General features: G+C 46.4%; 1 protein-coding gene across 10 annotated transcripts in view; it reads right to left on the reverse strand.

Annotated features, from left to right (window-relative positions):
* BCORL1 (BCL6 corepressor like 1) overlaps positions 1–21029 on the reverse strand; it is a 1509155-nt gene that overhangs the window by 1366588 nt on the left and 121538 nt on the right. For 7 of the 10 annotated variants that reach the window (XM_069612962.1, XM_069612963.1, XM_069612961.1 and 4 more), the window contains exon 3: positions 7179–7264. In XM_069612962.1, the coding sequence (XP_069469063.1) occupies positions 7179–7264 (86 nt within the window). Of the gene's footprint in view, positions 1–7178; positions 7290–21029 lie in introns of all 10 variants that reach the window. The other 3 variants (XM_069612965.1, XM_069612969.1, XM_069612970.1) reach the window with 2 other exon arrangements.

Consider the following 21029-nt stretch of genomic DNA (forward strand, 5'->3'; position numbering starts at 1 on the left):
AGGTGAGGAGAGCCGAGATCCTGCAGACTGAATACTACATATGTTGATATCCTTTAAATTGGTTATATAATGATGGGTGGCTCTGATCATGACTATTTGCTAAACCCGGATCGAGGGCGCTCGACGTAGTCAGCCATGTAGTCGCTACATGCGCACCTCAGGCGAGCTCCACAAGTTTGAAGGGATACATCATTGAGCTGGGGGTGATGGGAGGGAGTTGGTTATTCTCCAAGGCACCGGCTGGAAGGTGGGTGAAGGTGTGGAATTTAGGTTTTGTTGTGGGAGTTCTATTTATTAAAATGTATGGTCATGCTGCAGCAAGCAGCACCTTCCTAGAAATGGCACACACTGTTAATAGTCGTGATGAACACAGATGGCACACAAACAATTTATAGCTGATGGGCTAAAACTTAAGTCCTGGAACGTTTGAGGGCTCAATAACCCGACTAAATCCAGGAAAGTGGGTACGTACATCGCCAGACATCACCCACACATACTGATGTTACAGGAGAGACATGCACTCCAAAAAGGGAACGCTGATCTTCTTATGCACTGGGGCCCACAAAGGTATTACACGGAATACTCCACCCAGGCTAGGGGAGTACTCACACTTATGCATCCCTCGATAGGCTTCCAATGCACAAACAGCAAGATCGATCCCTAGGGTAGAAATGAACTGGTCTGGGGCAACATAGCTGGGAAATCAGTGGTGTTAGTCAACACCTACGGGCCAAACACAGACGACCCTGACTTTTATAGAAATATTCTGGACATGCTCACGTCTTCAGCTGACGCTTGGATACTGTGGGGGAGGGGGATGGAGGGGCGACTTCAACACAATATTAGATGCCTCCCTGGACCGATCTTCTGATGCACCCCGGGGACACACCAGGGCCGCCACCACCACTACACCAGATTATACTACAGATACCATTGATCGATGCATGGAGGACGCTACACCCATTTGACAGGAAGTATTCATACTATCCCTCAGTACATGACTGAATCCCGCATTGATTACTGGCTTCTCTCCTCATCCCTCTCAAACACGTTGAAGAGCTGTGAAATACACCCCCGTACCTTATCAGACCACTCCCCAGTTTCACTAGAAATAATACTGCAGGATATCCGACCATCAGTTAGGAGGTGGAAGATGCTGCCCAATATCCTGAAGGATATGTCTAAATCCACTGGGCTGCTGAAGTCCGTTAGGACGGAACTGGCGAACGTGGAAGTGCGCTTACGGGAACTGGAACTTGGATATAGCGAGACCCATGATAAAAAAAAGACCTTGGCGGACATTAACAGTCTGTTACAGGACTTTAACAAGCTGGCAGCTAGGGAAATACAATATATATGATAGCCCCTATAAGGGCACATAAATACGGGTTAAGAAAAAAGGCAGGACGCTCTCCAGCTAACCTGCTCTAGGCCAAACGCCATCATACTCCCATAACTAGCATACACGCAACAAATGGTAGTGTACTCACGGGGGAAGATGACATCAACCGGGAGTTCACCAGTTTCTATTCAGAGCTCTATACAAACCGGGATGTAAGATCCACCACGGAAATAGATAACTATTTAAATGCCTTAAACCTCCCTAAACTCCTGTTCCAAGACAATCTGGCTCTAGAGCAACCACTCACTTGTGAGGAAATAATAGAAGCAATAAAATCCCCGACATCTGGGAAAGCACCGGGGTCAGACAGCTTGGGCCTGGAACTGTATAAAGAATACCATGCCCCGTGTGGTTATCGGTGTGGGAGGAAGCAATGGATGGGGGCATCCTACCAGACTATGAGGGAAGCAATAATTACAGTTCTATTAAATCCTAGATGCCCACCCTCTGACATTTCTTCATATAGAGTTTCTCATTAATTAATGTAGATGCAAAAATATTTGCCAATGTCCTGGCCACCAGGCTCCTACCGAACATGCCCAACCTGGTCCACCCAGACCAATGTGGCTTTATTCCAACGAGATCTACCGTTCTAAGTCTACGCAGGCTATTTGGAGCAATGGCACGAACCTAGAGGCGGGAGCAGCTGCGATTTCCCTTGATGCCGAAAAGGCTGTCGACTCTGTATCCTGGGAATATCTGTTCGCGGTACTCAGGAAGTTTGGGATGGGCCGTTACTTCCTCAAATGTGTTTGGCTACTGTACACGGAACCAGGAGCTAAGGTCCTAACTAACCATACCATCTCCAAATGCTTCCCACTGGGAAGGGGTTCCAGACAGGGCTGCCCGTTCTCCCCCATATTGTTTGCATTAACAATTGAACCAATAGCCGCTTTTGTGCGACAAAACCATAGACAAAGAGGCATTAGAATGGCAGGCCTAACCTAGTCTATACCACTACATGAGGATGACATACTTCTCTATATCCGAGAACCTAAAGATAATCTGGGCCCTGTCATGACTGATCTACACGAGTTTGCAGAGTACTCTGGTTATAAGATCAACGACTCTAAGTCCGAAATATTTCCACTCACGCCCGCCACTATTTGTCCAACCACCACCCATGGACTTAAAATGGTCACCCACACAAATCCGATATATGATAATTATTATATCCAAGGATAGACTATCACTATACACTGACACCCATGACCAGTTATTGCACTCACTATCAAACTACAGCTATGGGCTAGGCTCCCCATCTCATTGCTTGGAAGAATTGCAATCCTGAAGATGGTGGTCCTCCCTAAACTCCTATACCTTTTCGGAAACATCCCGATCTGGCCAGCAGGGCGTTTTTTGATAGACTCCGGTCCATGGCCACCTGATTCAGATGGGACAGGATGAAGTGGGAAAAGCTAGTTGAGATTTACAACACTAGGGGTATTAACAGCGCAAGATTACAAGCTTTATTACCTGGTGGCACAGGCCCAATTCGCGAAATATTGGTACGATTCACTGGACACTGCACCACATATCCCGATAGAACGACACTCTGCATCTCCGACAGAACTCTGTTCCATCATATTTAGCACGGGACACAGGGACCCATGCAATATGACCCGGTCAGCACCACCGTCCATGCCTGGTTTATGATCTATAAAAGATTACAGATAGAGACACCCCCCTTATAGAAATTCCCTGGTATTTGTTGACGTAGACGTTCAGAGATTATGGGACCCAAACAGGGAAATAAAGATGCGGGATATGTTCCCAAATGGGAATTACGTGACCCCGGATGACTATTAACACGGTGGGGGGGAAGACAGCTCAGATTGCTTCAATATCATCGCATGAAAGCAGCGCTTAGCGCCAGATGGCCATTATTCCCAGACGAGCCGCCCTCGCACGAATATTTGCGGCCCTGACCTCCGGGACCGGACCCGGTATCTCCAAATTATACACTACGATACAGACACACTCCCCTTCCTTGAATACAGTCAAAGTCACTTGGGAGGCAGAAATGGGGGTAATAATCACAGAGTAGAAATGGCTCAGGTACTGTCAACTGTCCAAGTCCGTGTCATTGAAGGCTGGCCTTCCTTTCATCCAATTTAAAATTCTTAATAAATTGCACTACCCGCCAGCCAAGATGGCCAAGTTCACTGAAGACTGCACGGGGGACTGCCAGAAGTGTGGGGATCCATGAGCAGACTCATTCCATATGTACTGGGCCTGCCCAATCATCGCTGAGTTCTGGAAGGAGGTTGCCAGGATTATAGAGGAAATAACGCAGATCCCAGCTGCCCTCACCCCTCAGAAATACCCGTTTGCGGACATTGGGAAAGCAGCGGAGGTCACAAGAAGACTATTTAATGTGTCCTGCATGGTTGCGAAAAAATGTATATTGACAAGTTGGAAAAGCCCTCATGCACCACGCATCGAACACTTTCTCAGGGAACTCACGTATGTGAATGAATGTGAAGAACAATATGTTATGATGCTGCCCAGAACGAGTCACCCTAAGGACATTTGGACCCCATTCAGAATATACCTGTGATATGATACCGGATGATGAACTCTCCTATGCCATCACCTTGAATAAGTAAAATTTCACTGTGCCTTTTTTACATTACACCTGTTTAAATGTGCTGTATGCAAATTGACATGACCATCAATAAATAAAGTTGATATATATATATATATATGCACACAAATACAGACTGTATTACACCCACAAAAAACTCAGAAGGATTTTTCAGAGTATGGAGCACTGTTGTCCTAGATGCCACTTTAGCCCTGCTGATCACATGATCACATGCATATGTTCTGTTCTTGTGCCCAACTGGGAACATTTTGGGACACAGTATTAAAGACTGATGTTATGGACCCAGAACTGTGAGGAGATTTACTTGGACTCCTTATCCCCCACATATTGTGGGAGTTCCAAACCCATCTGTCCAGCCTTCCTGCAAATGAATAATCAAATAAACCTCACAAAGTAAATCTACCAACCATACTACTCTAGCGAATAATGTAACATATGCACCTCAGAAACATCACAATTTGATCATGTTGTAATGCACTGTTTGTCTTTCTGCCTGACTCGAATGCTCACTGTCGCCTATTGTACTCTGCTTTGTTTCCCAAATAAACAAAAGTTTTTTAAAAAAAAGAAAAGTTTGACCGTAGCTCGTCAGATAAGGAGGGGGAGATTTGAGTGTCATCAGCGAAGAGTTGATATGAGAAGCCATAAGAGTACATCAAGGTCCCAAAAGTAGAGGTGTAGAGAGCGAAAAGAAGTGGACCCAGGACTGACACTTGGGGAACACCAACCGTAAGGGGGCAGGGTTGGTGTGCACATACGCGAATACCGGCATGGCTACTGAATGTGGATAGTGCCCTAAAATGGCTGCGCCACGATATAGGTTCGCTTGTTCTTTGGTCAGATTGGATTGCATTTTGGCCTTCTTCCTGCCTTGCCAGGTCAGGAAAGTCCTTATATGGTCATGCACTTGCCAGCGAAAGCTGCTGCTTTTGCGGAATAGTAAGCCTTTGTGTGTGGCCCAGGAAGTGGGTGGGACCGTCTAGTTCTACCGCACATCCGTGGTGCCAGAAAGTCTGGGTGTGGGGCAAATGTGAAATCAGTAGTTGTCCCCGATTGGACAACTTGAACAGTGCTGATCCTTACCATTGGTGGGCTTGGACTTGCTTCCAGCTTGAATTTTGCACAAGAATAGGACATCTGCAGCCATTTCATCAGATAGATGTTAGAGACAACCATCCCTCGAAGAAGAGCACCCTGCTGAAGATCCTAAGACTCCTGAAATTGCCCAGCATCCCGTCCAGTAGCCTGCACGTTGAAGCCCTGCGCCTCTGCCCGATTCAAGATCTTGAGCAGTGTTTCAGCCCTTGGACCAGTGGGACCAACTAGTCTCAACGCCTTCAAGGATCCAGCCCTTCAGAGCCTTTGGAAGTGTCCCTGGACTGCCCAGCTCTCTCATGGGCTACCATGCCAGAAGCGCCGCCGTTCCGCATAAGAGTCTGGAAGAGCCAGCTTGTGCCACTTGTGGCCTCCTCCCTGAATTTCAGCGTCCCAGTATCAAGGAATCCTGTCCTGAAACAGCTTCTGTAACCATGACGCCTGTGTGCGGAGACAGTCGCTGGAACTTGCCTTTCTCCACCCTGTGAAGAGTCCCTGGGAGGTCTGCATTGGTGTTGCATTGACAGAGGTTGCATCTTGCAGCTGCACCTGACCCGAAGAAGCCTCAAACCCACACTCCTGGGCACCTCTCACCAGAACCAACAGTGGAAGAATGAGCCCACAGTGACCTCCAGATGATCCACAATGATCTGCCAAAATCGAAGCCAGGGGGTTGGGGGTGGGGTAAGTAAACCCAGTGTATCTGCCCACACCTTCCCAACATAGGATAACACTGTAACAAGTCCCACTGTCGCTTTATTCCATTCCACTCACCTTTTGGTCATCGAACCTGGGTCTAGTATGCTTCCCCTGGGTTAGTCATATGTCTGGAATACAAGAAAACATTTACTTACCTTTATTAAAATAGATGAAGAACTTTTAAACTATCACCAACACAAGCAGAGAGAAACCTACATGCAGAGGTACCATTCTGGTGAGAAGCATTGAGGCTCCTGGGACCTTTGGGCACAAGGCCTCATTTATCTTAGGGTTTGGACTTCTTAAATTAGGTTATTGTCTTGTGATCTGGTTTCATCCTTGACTGCATATAAATTACTTACCTGCTTTTATTTGAACCTATGATGACTGTATATATTTTTATCAGACTGTTGTGCGATAATACTCCCTGTGGGATTCATTTTGCAGTGTGTTTAGAAAGCCTATAATAAATAACTGTTTTTATACATGACTGTCTCAATGGAATTATTGTGTGCCATACTGTTTGTACTCATTGAAGGCCCCTGGCCCCACTCGGACTCATCCAGAAAATAAGCCTCGACTGTTCATCCGTGTACCTTGATTGGGTTTTGGCAACATCTCAGAGTGCCCTGTTCACTATAACTAGGGTGATCTCCTAAAAGTCTGTCCACCAGGCCAGATTTTAGAAATCCATCTTAACACCTTGACCATTCTCATGAACATCTACATGCACTGGATTACTAAAACAGAACTGTTCCTGAAAATCTTGTAGTACTACTCCAGGCGGCTTCTTATGTGTTGGTATATGTCTGATATACTGAAGTATGATAGTAAACAAATGTTTATCTTCGGACCAATAATACTATCTGGTTGAAGATATTTCAAGGCTTATAAGATGGACCATCAGCTTCTGCTTGTTTCAATCCTGGACAGTGGGTATAACAGTAAGCATACAGCCATGCATGTGGCAGTGGGTGTGATTGTGTGACAAGTTGACAAGGAGCGCCAGCTTCCAACATTATCCAAGAATCCCTATGTCTGTAGTAGTATGCAACGGTGTGTGCTCAACCTCAACTGACTAAATTGAAGATCAAGGAGGAATTTGCTTGGCAGCTGTATTTTTAATGCATAAATTAAAACTCCCAAAACCATTCAACAATTAATTGTTGTGAACCGACTATGCAGCAATACATGCAGTGGTATTTAAAAGCATACGTACAGTGCGCATGAGTCATATGTAAAATGCATGAATGAAATCTGCCAATAGCTAAATGAATGTGGGCAAGGATTGTAACAACAACAACAACAAAAAAAACACATCTTCTACATTAGGAGCTTAACACAAGGAAAACTGCTTCCCAGCAGTTAGGTTACCTTGGTGAGGCTACTGTTTACACAATCATCTTGGGATCCCAATCCCTCTGAGACGTCAATCTTGGAATCCACATTTGATAGAGGGGCTATTCTATCAAAGGAACAAGAGAACTATATGGATTAAAATTGTTATAATGGAATATGTTTAGTAAAATTTGTATTCAACACACCCATATATAGATTTACAACCAAGTCAAATCAAACAGTATAGTGCACATAACATTGCTGATTACACATGATGCATAGTTTTCTTAACACAAGTTCAAGGCAATCACATTTTGAAAATGGATGGGGGTAAGCACAGTGAGCTAGCAGGAGCCATTGCATACATAGTTTAATAATGGTCAACTTCATCAATTGTTTAACTCCTAATATTTTAGCCATATTACTTGATGGGCTTGCAAGAAGATAGACATGACCTGGATCACATAAGACAGCACCACCAACAAGGGAGCATTAAGAGGGTGGATGGAGTAGTGGAGGATAGGAATGCAGGGGCTGGACTTGTCATCTATATAGGGGTATTGGTGTGACCAAAGGACTAGTGTTCTGTAGAAGTGCAGGGACGAAAAGTGCTTTCTAAACTCCACATTTATATTAAACCAGTAGAGATCTCAATCAAAGGTGAAGGAGGCAAACCTTTATTTTATTTATTGTTTGCTTTTTAGGCGCTTATAATACCGCTTCAAAGCGGCCACAGGGTAAGGGGAGGGAACAAGGTAGTGAAATATATTACAAAACACAATATTTAATGAAAGCAGTGGAGTGAAAGGGTTGGAGAGACGGACCTACTATGCCTTGTGAGTATTCAGAACGTGCAAGCGCAGTAGGGAAGAGGGCAGAGGACCTAAATGCTGGGGAGTCTGGACTCATAGGTGAGCCACAGATGAAGTGCATGGGTTGTTGAAATGCTACACAGCCAGGGCCACTTTGGGAGTAAGTGGGAACCTCCAGGTCGGAGGGTGTGCCAAGGCAAGCGCTGAGGGTAGACAGGAGCTGGACCAATTGGGTGTGGGAGGTCAGGGGCCAGAGGATGCATTTTATTTTATAAATAGGTTTATTGGCATTTTATCTTTAAGACATTTGGTGCACAATGTTAAAATTCACATGTACAACATAATGCAATCCAATCCAATCAACCAACAATGATATAGAGAGATAAGGAAGAGGGACAATAACAGGAGGAAGGAAAAACAACTTGATACCCAACCATGTTAGAGGAAGTAGAAACTCGAGTATTCATCGCTGTGCCCAGGGCTATATCACAGTTTATCCCATTAAGGGGTCAATTGTGCAGTGCTCTGTGAGTTGTTCAGCAGTGGGGGGTTTAGGGGGGTGTATTGTATCATATGGGAGTCCAGTGCGAAAAGAAGTGACACATATAAATCCTATTATAGCTTTGGGATGAGGTCACAGGGTGGTAGAGAGCACAGTTGACCAACGACTTTCATGCTTCAAAGTTGAGCCCCACATCCCATCCCCACCATGTAGGTTTATAGAACGTCCCAAAGCCGTGGTCTCAGCCTCGCACCAGAGCTGCATTTCCTTTAGCTATATTTCGAAGTGTGGGCCTTTACGTGATTTCCAGATCATAGTTATGCATCTTTTAGCCAATATGCAGGCTAAGTCCATGAACTTCGAGATATGTTTGTACTTGTTTGTTCTAGAGTACACATCTATCATGCATTCCAGTGGATTCCACACATCTTTTGATCCCTGCTGTTTCACAGACATGTTTAACTCGAGTCCAAAATCCCGGTGCCACTTCACATTCCCAAAGCATGTGCATTAAGCAGGCATTCTCCTGACTAGACCGGGGACAGTTGGGTAGTGCATCTCTATTAAACTTAACAACTATGGCAGGGGTCATATACGTGCGATGGAGCACATTAACTTGAATAAATCTGAATCTCGCATTATGCGACACATTATTCACATAGCCAAGCACCCACACCCATTACCTATCAGTGAAGTCCACCCCAAAATCTGTCTCACATTGTGTGTTAAGCTTTGTGAGCTTAGTGTTAGCCTTACCCAAAAGGCCCCGATATAGTTTAGACACTGACTTTCAGCCATTATCCAGATTATACATTAGTGCTAGAAGGGTGTTTTGTTGGGGTTCCGTGGGCTAGTCCGGCCAGATGCGCCTATCAAATCTGGTTATTCTCATGTATCTTAGAAACCGTCCTCCCTGGAGATCCTCCCTTTGCATGGAGGTCTGGGAGTTCTCTATGCATTCTGTTTCCATACATGTCTCCCCAGGTTGCGATGCCCGATCCCTCCCAACAATCAATTCCTCTGGATCCCACTGTGTACTAATCAGGTTGGGGCATTGAGAGCAGGGGTGCCGGAGCTTTAGTGTCCTCTCTGTCCTCAACCAGAACGGTCCGTCTACCCTCAATATCTGGGCGAGTTACGGGTCTGTTCCCGGGATGCCATAATGCTTCCCTCAATAGTACAGGGTTCATCAGAGTGCTAAGCAAAGCATGTTCTGTAGTGGCTTCATCTGACAGCCATTTAGCAACCAAGCAAAATTGAGCCGGCAGGTAGTAACATTCCAGCCGCGGTCGTTGGACCCCTCCCGGCTCATAGCGGAGTGAAAGGATGGGAATGGCCAATCCATGCCTCCTCGGCCCCCATAAAAAGGCTCTTAATGTGCTCTCCAGTTCTTGGAAGAAGGGGGCTGCAATAAAGGTCACATTCGTAAAGCTGTATAGGAGCCTGGGCAAAAAATGATCATTTTCGTAATAGCCACCCTACCCATAAGCAAGAGGGGTAGTCGGGACCAAAACACCATTGATCTTTTAACACCCTCCACTACCCTCAGTGTGTTTAAAGTGTGTGTCCCCTCTGGGGTATGCACGATTTGAATGCCCAGATACCTAAAGAAGTCATGTTCCCACTTCAGGCCCCAAACGAGCGCAGAGGTGAATTTAATGTCATTTTACCCTGCTATGGGGAATGGGCATGATTTATGTCTATTGAAGGTAATCCTTGACAACCTTGCAAAGTCATCTAGGACCTCAAGCAGTATAAGTAAGTTATGGTGCGACTGACATAGGTATAGCAGTACATCATCAGCATATAGCAAGAGCAGATGTGTGGTGTGCCCTATATGTATCCCGGCCTCTTGGTACTCTGGTCTTCAGTATGCCACCATTGGTTCTAAAGCGAATATGTAAAGCATCAGTAAAAGCGGGCACTGTTGTCGGGTCCCATTTTGTATGCCCCACTGTCTCGATATGCGTCAGCCTGTTTTGACCCTACCAGTAAGGGAATTTTACAGTATTCTCACCCATTGTTTAAAAACGCTCTGAATCCAAAGCCCTGTAATGCCGCCTCTATCCACTCCCAATACACCGAATTGAAGGCTTTGACCGAATCTAGTGATGCCACCACATATTGTTCTGACCCCTCTTTAGGTTGATCGATTACATGTAGTAATCTGCATATATTGGAAGTGGTGCTACGATCAGGTACATACCTGGTTTGGTCAGAATGTATTAGTGCTGCAATACACAGGCAAAGCTGTGAGGCCAGCAAAGTGGTTAATAGCTTAACGTCATAATTGAGCATGGCTAGGGGTCGGTACGAGTCACATGTTCGCTTGGTTTCCCAGGCTTGGGGATGGGAACCACGCATCGTGTTCGGGAGTTCACCTGTTTCAAAAGCCTGTTCAAAGACTTTTATGAGCGTCGGGACTAGTGTGGTTTGATATGTTTTGTAAAATTCCGCCAGGAGGCAGTCTTGCCTGAAGCTAATGTGATCGCTTCCTCCAGGTCTAGGGATCCTCTAAGGTTCCTGAAGGGTTGATCTAGGAGATCATGCTGACTGACAGTGAGATGTGGAAGTTTAATCTGTGAGGGGACCTCTGCAATGTCATCTGGTGGTGTTTGACTGCTGTGGTTGTATAGTGTGGCATAACAGGTAGCGATTATGTCATTATTTGCTGACTGTGCCCTCCAGGGCTCCCCGCTTTCATCTTGTAAAAGTGTAATTGGGGCTCTTGGGTATTCTTTACCGCATAGCCAAGCGAGCAATTTCCCTGACTTCTCCCCCTCTTCATGCGTACGCGCGGTCTTACTGACATAGTCGAACCTTGACAACCTTTTCCCAAGTGGCCCGGTAGCTTGACTGAGCTTCCTCGGTCAGCCGAGGTGTGTGTGGTTGCAACTTCTCAAGTTCTTTGACCCTGGCCTTAACACCTCTAGCTCCGCTCTGTGGATACCACCTGCCCCAGCAATGATCTCACCCCTAGTGACCACCTTTAAGGTTTCCCAGACAGGCCCCAACTTTTAACACTTCCATTGTTTTCTTTCAGAAAAAGGTCCAATTTGGCACAGAGTTGTTCTCTAAAAGCTAGATCCGTCAGTGCATCCAGGGGCATGCGCCAAGTCGGGACAGGGGTATTAGGCATCCTTCGGTACCATGAAACAATAAGTGGGGAATGGTCTGATATATAACGCAACACATGAACTCGGCACTCGCAAATTCCTGCAGGTGATCAGTGCCAACAAAGATGTAGTGTCTATCCTGGTGTGGATGTTGTGTGGGGAGGAATAAAAAAAAATATTCTCTCAATTTCGGGTGAATTTCTCTTCAAATGTCAAAAGGGCTAGGTCAGTTACGGCATTGCCGAGTGCTGTTGTGGCTGGGGGTGGACCGCTCCTGGGTGGTATGGACCGGTCATGGACCATGTCTCTAACACAGTTAAAAGTCCCAGCTCCAGATAAAGAAGGCGTCTCTCTGGGGGGGGTTCATTTGTGCGCATAATGTTTGGATGTGTGCTGGTATAGCGTGGTTCGGTAAATAGGAGTTGACTATGGGCAGTTCTGTGTTACCCAGATAACCCCGAAGGATAATGTACCGGCCTTCTGCATCCCTTTCTTGATTCAGTAACTGTAATGGGAGTGAACCATCGATCCATGTGAGGACTCCTCTGGCGTACTTAGAATATGAGGACCCATATACCGTGCCACCCCAGCATTCCACCACTGTTTCCTGCTCTGCAGCTGTCAATGAGGTTTCTTGCAGTAAGGCTATTGAAATCTTTTTTCACTGGAGATATGATTTGACCCCATTTCTACGCATGTATGTGCCAAGGCCCCTTACATTCCATGTCATGATCCTAATCTGCGCCATAACCTATTTGAGCTTTGACTATAGGGCCCTGGAGCTCAGTGTCCCAGGCCACATCTGAATGCGGCAGTATGAGTAGCGCCTTGCAGGCCTCGTGTGATCAGTGTGTATTATCATTGATTCTATCACGCAATAGCTGATATCGTGTGACCCTCAACTTTGTATAGTTGATTGGGTAGTAGGTAGAAGATCTTGCGTTGGTTGGGTAAAGAGAACTAAACAGGAACAACAATCCCAGAACATGGGGTACCAACAGTGCCCAACAGGTTTAACCCGTTCGGGCCAACCGATGCTTACATGCGAACATGCCTTCGACGGGCACCAGTCTAATGGATCGACAAACATCTTGTGTCGACTGTCCGGATGGATGGGGTGAGTCCCATCAGAGCTCAGTGGGCTTGGTCGCCGGCTCTGGTTAAGTAGCAACAGTTTCCAGGGTAAATAGTGGCAATCTCTGTAGACCGCTGTGAGGCTGTCGGTTCAACCGCTTATACATTTTCATACCAGCGCTGTAGGTGCAGTCGTTAGCAAAGTTATCCTGCTGCCCGTTGTTCCCAGGCAACATGCTATGGGGGGGGAGCTGTTCATCGGTGGCTACTGCTGAGGAGGCACTAGTTCCATCATCTCGTTTCGAAGGACCATCATGTGTGTCAATGTTGCTGTGCTCCATCCACATAGTCACTGCCTCCAGACTGTCAAAGAAGCGTGACCTTTCTTTGGGTATCACTTTTAGCCTAGCTGGATATGCTTGTATTTGATCCCCTTCCACCGTAGCCTGGTTTTAATCGATATACATCTGTTTTGTTGCTGCTGCACTAAGGGGAGTAACATGGGTAGACAGTTACATTTGAGCCACCTCATATCACTGTGCCATCCATGGAAAATTGCAGTAGCACTTCCCGGTGTCTAAAATTCAATGTTTTAGCTATTATAGAGCGAGGATGTGATCCAGGCGGTGGTCTCTTATGTAGAGATCGGTGGGCCCTCTCAACAGTAAATCCCTGTGATAACTTGCCAGTGATAACCTCCTGCAGGAACAGATTTTTTTATAAAGGTTGTTGGGTCCCTGCCCTCTGTGCCTTCAGGTATGCCCAGGACTCTGACATTATTTCTGCGCCAGCGGCCCTCTGCATCTTCAGCTCTTGGTTCCAGGATGCAGTTTTTGGCCTCAAGGGTCTTCAGCCGGGTGGCCAGGTCACTGGTGGTGGCAGCAGTGTCTTTCAAAAGTGCCTCAGTGTTTGTCATTCGCTCCGCCAGGCATCTCACATCCTGACACAGAAGTTACACTTCTATTTTGACCTCATCAATTCTGTGTTCCAAGGAGGATCTCCAGACCGCAATAGCTGCAAGTACTTTATCCGCTTGTGGATCTGCGTGGGTGCCACCGGCCACTGTGCTCATTCCGCTCTCTGTGGAGGCAGGTGACTGACTTCCCAAGGCTTGCAAAAGAGTCCATGATGGTGCCCTTCTGTTCACTCTTTCACTGTCTTCCTCATCAGAGACAGGGTGGTCCTTGTCCTCATCCACAGGCATTTCAATATGCCTACATATGCACAAGTTGTGCAGCATAGCACATACTACAATTTTGCCACCCTTCCTGGGGCTCTACATGAGTGCACCGCCTGTGTGGTGAAGGCACCTAAAACTTTATTTCAGCAGGCCAAATGTCCACTCAATGCATGCCCTGGTCCTCCTCTGTGCCTCGTAGCGGGATTTCTCACAGGGGTCATTAGCCATGGCAACTGTGTCTATCCAGCATCACTGGAAAAACATGAATGACTGTGTGAGACATGGCATGTGTGGGTTGGGGAACAAGTTAATGGTCCTTACGTGTATACCTCTATGTGCATGACTCTGGTTGTGCACCTTGTGTGCATCAAGGATGATGGTACTTAGGCTACATGGTTCACTTGTAGTCATTCACCTTGTGCGAGTTGGCAGTCATGGGGTATTTGTCACTGCTAGGACATTGGTAATGCACTGGTCAACTATGGTTTTGCAGTACGCCATGTAGGGCACATGGAAATACTTACTTGGGCTGTACGTTGCCCTGATTGCATTGTGCTACCTTGCATGACTGGATGCACTGTGTCGTCACATGGTTCAAGTCTGTGTTCTGGGGTGGGTCAGTATGGGTGCTTGGCCTGTTCTGTGCATTTGTGTTGCATCATGGGACTTGCTAGTTGATTCACTTTCCTAATGCTTACGTGCCTTAGGTGTGTGTCAGTGATTTCATTAGTCAGGTGCTACTTACCCACAAGCCAGGTGTGCTGTCCTCTGTACCTCACCATGTACGCAGGTAGGGTGCTGTTGCGCAGTATCAGCAGATCATGTGTGGCCCCAAGATATCTGTACAGCAGTAGCTGTTGGTGAGGTCGGCATAGCAGGTCATCTGCACATTCACCGAATGGTATGGTTTACTGTTGTAGTATGCCTGTTCTGGTGCCTGGGGGTGGGGTGTAACCAATGCCAATGCCACATGGATGCAATCCAATGCCGCAATGGTGTTGGGGAAATGGGTAATGTTGTAGAATCTTGCATTTGCTGCATGCACCTGCGCCTGGGTGATGGGCATGGAGGTGTGCATGCCTCATGAGGGAATCCTGGACTTGGTCCAGCACTTGGAGAAGGTGGGCCGTGACATCCCATGCAGGGTCCCAAATGTGTGTTGAAATGCACCTGTGCCACAGAAGTATAGGATTGCCACAAGCTTCAGCAGGGGAGGGGTGAAATAGTTTGAATGGTGATGGCATTCTGCAGTTCAGCCTGTGTCAGAGTGAGCAGTTTGGTGATGGTTGGACCGTCCAAACGGTATAGGGTGACTAATTGGTTGTCCGTGAGTGTCCATGGGGGATGGGTGGACACGTGGTATGTGTGCCCTCCGCAGAATACGTCTCCTGTGCCTTTGTGGTGCCCGTCTCCTTCCCAGCTGCGGTCCAGCATGTTGCTGTAGCTGGATGTAGAGTAGCATGTAGTGGAGCCCATAATCTACATCTGCTTGTGGCTGCATGTTGCTTGGATGTGTGTTGGGGGTGGCCCTTTTATATTCTCGAGTGGTTCTGATGCACCCGAGCCTTGATTTGTGACACCTTTATGCATTTACCTCCACCTTTTTTGGAGGAGATAACTGCTGTGTTTTTAGTGGAATTTCCTCCGATTTTTAAGATAATCCGCTGTATTTGGACATGTAATGTGGTGGTAATTGTTTTTGGCAGCAATTGTCGGCAGAATTAGCCCCGGTGTAGATTTCGCAGATTCTTGGCAGAATTAATGCTGGTGGTAATTCTGCCAGAGGAATGAATGCCTATTTTTATATCCGTTGTAATTTGGTGTAGTGATAAATAAAGTTGGTGGCGGTGGTCGGTCATAATTTCGAAAACAAAAGGTTGAATGACAATGTCGAAACAATAATGTCGAAAAATAAAATAAAAATTAAAAAAAAAAAATCGATTTTTTATTTATTTATATATTTTTGGGGGGGTTTCGTGAGTTAAAAAAAAAAAGATTTTAAAAAAAGGGGTTTGGGGGAACCCCCCCATTTTGAATAAAAAACGTAGTTAAAAGAAATTTGATTTTTTATTTTTCGACATTATTTTTTCGCAAAAATGACTTTCGACATTATCACTATAAACCGTTGGTGGCAACTACCAGTGCCATCCGGGCCGTGCAGGTGAGTGCGTGAACCACCAGCCTCTCTAGGCGCTCCATTTCCATCAGAGCGCGGTTAACCTTGCCCCTGGCTGCTGCTAGTGGCTTCTTTTGGGATCACTACAGACCCTCTCGCACCCCACGCCCTCTTCCTGCTTCTCGTCCCCCCCGCCTCCCGAACCGCCACTCCCCGCACCCATTGGTCCTCTCGCCCCTCATCACCGCTCCTCCCAGGGCAGCCCCCTGCCCTGTAGGCTGTGGCTAGGGGCCTAAGACCAGGGGCGGCTTCAGCAGAGGCGGCTCCGGGAAGTGCCAGCAGGTGTCTGCGGGGTAAGCAGTGGGCAGCCATCAACCATCGACTACAAGGACCAGTAAGGTAGGAGTGGCCTGGGTCGGGAGTAGAGCAACCACTCTACCCCAGATTCCGAGCCACTGCTCTGTATAGACTTATACAGTTCTCTCGTCTAGCTGGGGCTTTTGTCTCCAAATTGCATTGTAGGATACTCAGATTGCATTGATAAGCCTCTCTCCAACTATACAGGTCTCTCAAGTCTAGTAGGGTTCTGCCTCCAAATTACACTGTATGATACTCAGATTGCATTAATAGACCTGTCTCTCAAAGCTAGCAGGGCTTCGATGCCCAGACTACATCAAGGGAGTAAATTGTAGCTGCGCCCCTCAAAGTCACTCCACAACCAGTGCATGTCCATCCTAAACACACACGGCTAACTAACAGCAGTGGGCCACGTTCAGGGAGTCAGAGACTAAAGAGAGCCACCGTTAACACCGAACTGTATAACACTTAACCACCTCCCTTACCCCCACCAAAGCAGCGACTGAACGAATAGGCAACATCAGCTGGAAATACCACCTACAGACAAAGACTAAAACTGGTAGAGGACAACACCCACACCAAGTACTACACCACAAGACAACCAGACCAAAACAGAACCAACTGGACATCAGAAAAACAAAACAAAGACTAAACAACTCAGTATCGTACAATGCTGCGCAAATGACCCATTCCGAGGGAAAGAGAAGAAAGAACAAACAATTCAGAACTGCAACTAAGAACCGCAACAACAGAACACACCACCACAGACAGGATCAAAAATCGAACCAACTGAGAGAAGAGACAAATCCCTCTACCAAACTCCATGCCTCACTGAGAACTGCTCACCAGACCGAACCAATGCAACGCCAGAAGCAGCAACATTAAACAACCTAACAAAATCACAAAGAAGAAGGATGAACTCCACAAGAAACAACAAACACACGACCGAAGCGATAACACCTTACATCACCAAAGCTAGAAGAACCTCCAATCGACAACCGCAACACCTGGAAGATGAACCCTACGAAAACAAAAACCCAAGACAAAACCTAGAAGAACTATTCGAGGACGCTGACAACCCGAAACCTACTCCTCAACAAGATCAGAAGACGACCCGAACGAGAAAAGCCAAACTAAACTACACCTCCAAGCTCCACTGCAATCTAATAAATGCAAGATCCATGTCAAAACACTCTATAGAGATCTTCGACCTGCTCGATGACAATGTAATTGACATCCTATTCATCACAGAAACTTGGCTGGACGACAACTACAAAATCACACTCCAAAGCTGCCTTCCAGCAAACTTCAAATAAACATGAAAAACAAAAAGAGGAGGAGGCATCGCAATAGCATTCAAAGAACACCTAAAAATAAGAACAGACGAACCACTCAACATCCTCAACTGCAAATCCATGGTCATACACCTAACAGCGAGCCCAAAAACCAACATCACATTCATCCTGGTGTACAGACCTCCAACTTATGATGCATCCTTCGTCGACAACTTCATAGAAGCCATCACCAACATAGCCATCAACCACGAACACCTAATCTTCCTTGAGGACTTCAAAATCTGGTTCGAACACAGTCACGCCAACTCCCAAAACTCACCGACTGAACAATTCACCACCATGAAACTACGACAACTAGTAAAAGGGGCAACACACTCGGCAGGACACACACTGGACTCAATTTTCGCAGAGGAAAAACTCATCACCACGGCACCGCCAATACAAATACTGTGGAGCGACCATCGGATCATCCCATTCGTAATCACTCTGCCTACTCAAGTCTGCATCCAACCTCCTAAACTCACAACCACCACAAAAAGAAACTGGAAAGATGTCAAAGTAAGCAACCTATTCTAACAACTGGAGTTAACCAAGCCCTCAACATCAGAACTAGAGCTAGCTGACCTAGACGGGAAAGCAGAGATATTACACAAATGGATTGCAGATACAATTGACAAGATGGCCCCAGAAAAACCATTCACACCATCAAAAAAAGAGAGCAATGGCAAAATGGTTTTACCCCACTATTAAGCACCATGAAAAAGGAAAACAAAAAGATGGAACTGGACTGGAGGAAAGATTACAACCTAGACAAAAAAAAAATTTAAAAAAAAAAAAAAAAACTGTTCCAGAAGCAAATCCGTGCATACAAGAAGGAAATTCAAAAGGCATTATTATGACAGAATCACAAATGCCACCAACACACAAAAAGAAATGTTTCACATCAAAGAAATGAGAAACCCACAAGGGTGCGACACCACCCCAACCCCCTCGGAGAAACTCTGCAACGGCCTTGCAGACCACTTCAAGAAAAAAAAAAAAAAAAAACAATGACATCCGACAAACCATTCAACAGAGGCCAACCAACAGCAACATACAACCAAACAAACCTAACTCAGAACCGCAGCACAAACTCAATATCTTCCCTGAAATATCAGCAGAGGCATTCGCAATGCTGGCAAAACACCGCAAGAAAGCGGGTTCACCGATGGATCCCTGTCCCCCGGACATCTACAAATCAATCCTCGCACAAGGAACACCAGCAGAATACTACAGAAACCTTCTAAATCTATCACTAGCAACAGGAACCGTACCAAGGATCTTCAAATCAGCTTACATCAAACCACTTCCGAAAAACACAGGCGTCAACGTAGATGACATCTCCAACTACAGACCGATCTCTCTAACATCCCCTACCCGGCAAAACTCCTCGAAACCTATATATACAAACTAACCCAAGAACATGTTGAAAAACACCACCTGCTAAACCAAGCTCAAGTCGACTTCAGACCCACAAGAGGTACAGAAACAGCACTACTATCCATCTGGGACGATCTAAAAACAAACGCAGACTCCAACACATCAGCCCTTATTCTGCTCGACCTCTCCGCAGCCTTCGACACAGTTAGCCATGACACCCTAACCAAAAGACTAGAAGACATAGGCATAACAGACACAGCAGTACGCGGGACTAAATCATTCCTAGCAGACAGAACAGAAACCGTATGGATTAAACCCTTCAAATCCACCCCACGAGTTAGTGGAGTGCCAAAAGGATCCTCACTAGCACCACTGTACTCCAACATCTACCAAACCCCAATTATCAGAATCTTCAAGAAACACAACATCACAGATACTCAAATCATCTACAAAATCAAAGACACCCAAGCCGATCATTCAATCGTAACCGACTGTCTAAAAGAAGTCTTCAACTGGATGAATGCCAACAACCTGAAAATCAACCCAGGAAAAACAGAAATCATGATCATATCCGAAGACCAAGAGAACGAAACCGCCATCCCGTGGCCAATGGAAATGGGAACTGCACCATCACCGTCTAAGGTAGTAAAAAATCTGGTAGTCCTGATGGTCAACACCCTAACCTTAGAACCGCAAATAAACGTAACAGTCAAGAAATGCTTCTTCCTCCTCCACACGGCAAGAAAAATACTACCTTTCCTCTCCTTCACAGACAAAACACTCACCATCGTCGCCCTCATCATGTCAAGAATCGACTATGCAAACAGCCTCTACCTCGGAATACCGGAATGCCTCCTGAAGAAGCTACAACAGATCCAAAACACAGCAGCTAGAGTACTCCTCAAACTATCCAACCCCCTCGGAGAAACTCTGCAACATCACCCCTGCCCTAAAAAACACTATACTGGCTCCCAGTAAAACATTGTATCACCTTCAAAACAATGTGCATAACGCACAGGGCAATTAGCGGACAAGGAGCAGAATTCCTACAAAAGAAAAGAACAATCTACAAGCCAACGAGACCCTTCAGGTCAACCAAAGAAATCCGCCTGCAACTAAAACCATACATTAAGAAAAACTCGGAGGAACCGCCTTCTACCACTTAGCCGCAAAAACCTGGAACAACATCCCAAAAGAAATAAGAAACAGCAAAGATCACCTAAAATTCAGAAAATCACTAAAAACCTGGCTCTTCAATACCAGAGATTAAAATTACTAAACAGGAAAGGACATTGACAAGCTCCCAGAACCGACTGAGAAGCACTCACGGCATCTGGACGGGTGACGCCGAACAGAGTGGTTCACAGGCGACACCCATGGAGACGGAGGCAACGGCCCTAGCCAATCCTAACCAACATCCCCAACCGCCCGTTTGGGTTGTGGAACAGTCGAGATACTACCAATCACCACACTAACTGAGGTGTGGACACTGGCAGGTGCACTAGCCATATAAGTGGGAGTGAGGAACATGCAGGGTTGTTGGCGCAGCGGGCGAAGGAGGCAGCGAGATGTTAAAGGGGCCTCGAGTGCAGAAAGGGCACGGACCTTCCAGAGGCACAGGGTGCCCACGCACCCCATCTGGTGTGATTACGCAACCCCAACTCCTCAATTCAGGATAGAGATGCCAACTAACCAATACCACTAACAATTTCCTCCTCTGCATACACCTCTCAAACCAAACACAACCACAAACTACAGCACAACAAACCGCACAAACTTCACTACACTGCAACAACAAAACAAAAAACACATCGACTTGCACAACAGTACACGACGACTACCGGCCACAAACACCCCAGGCCCAGCCGACAGACCCACCGGGCTGAGGCCGCCAACAGCACATTACTACACTCTTGCACTTTTCCCACCTCGTCCCACTAACTCACCCTCCTTTGCTCTTTCAGAGCCGCCACAGCACCAGGGGACCACTCTGGTGGTGCTAGTGCGCGGTACAAA

The sequence above is a fragment of the Ambystoma mexicanum genome, chromosome 5p, assembly GCF_040938575.1.
Source record: "Ambystoma mexicanum isolate Mex_15411 chromosome 5p, UKY_AmexF1_1, whole genome shotgun sequence".
In the NCBI taxonomy this organism is placed as follows: Eukaryota; Metazoa; Chordata; class Amphibia; order Caudata; family Ambystomatidae; genus Ambystoma; species Ambystoma mexicanum.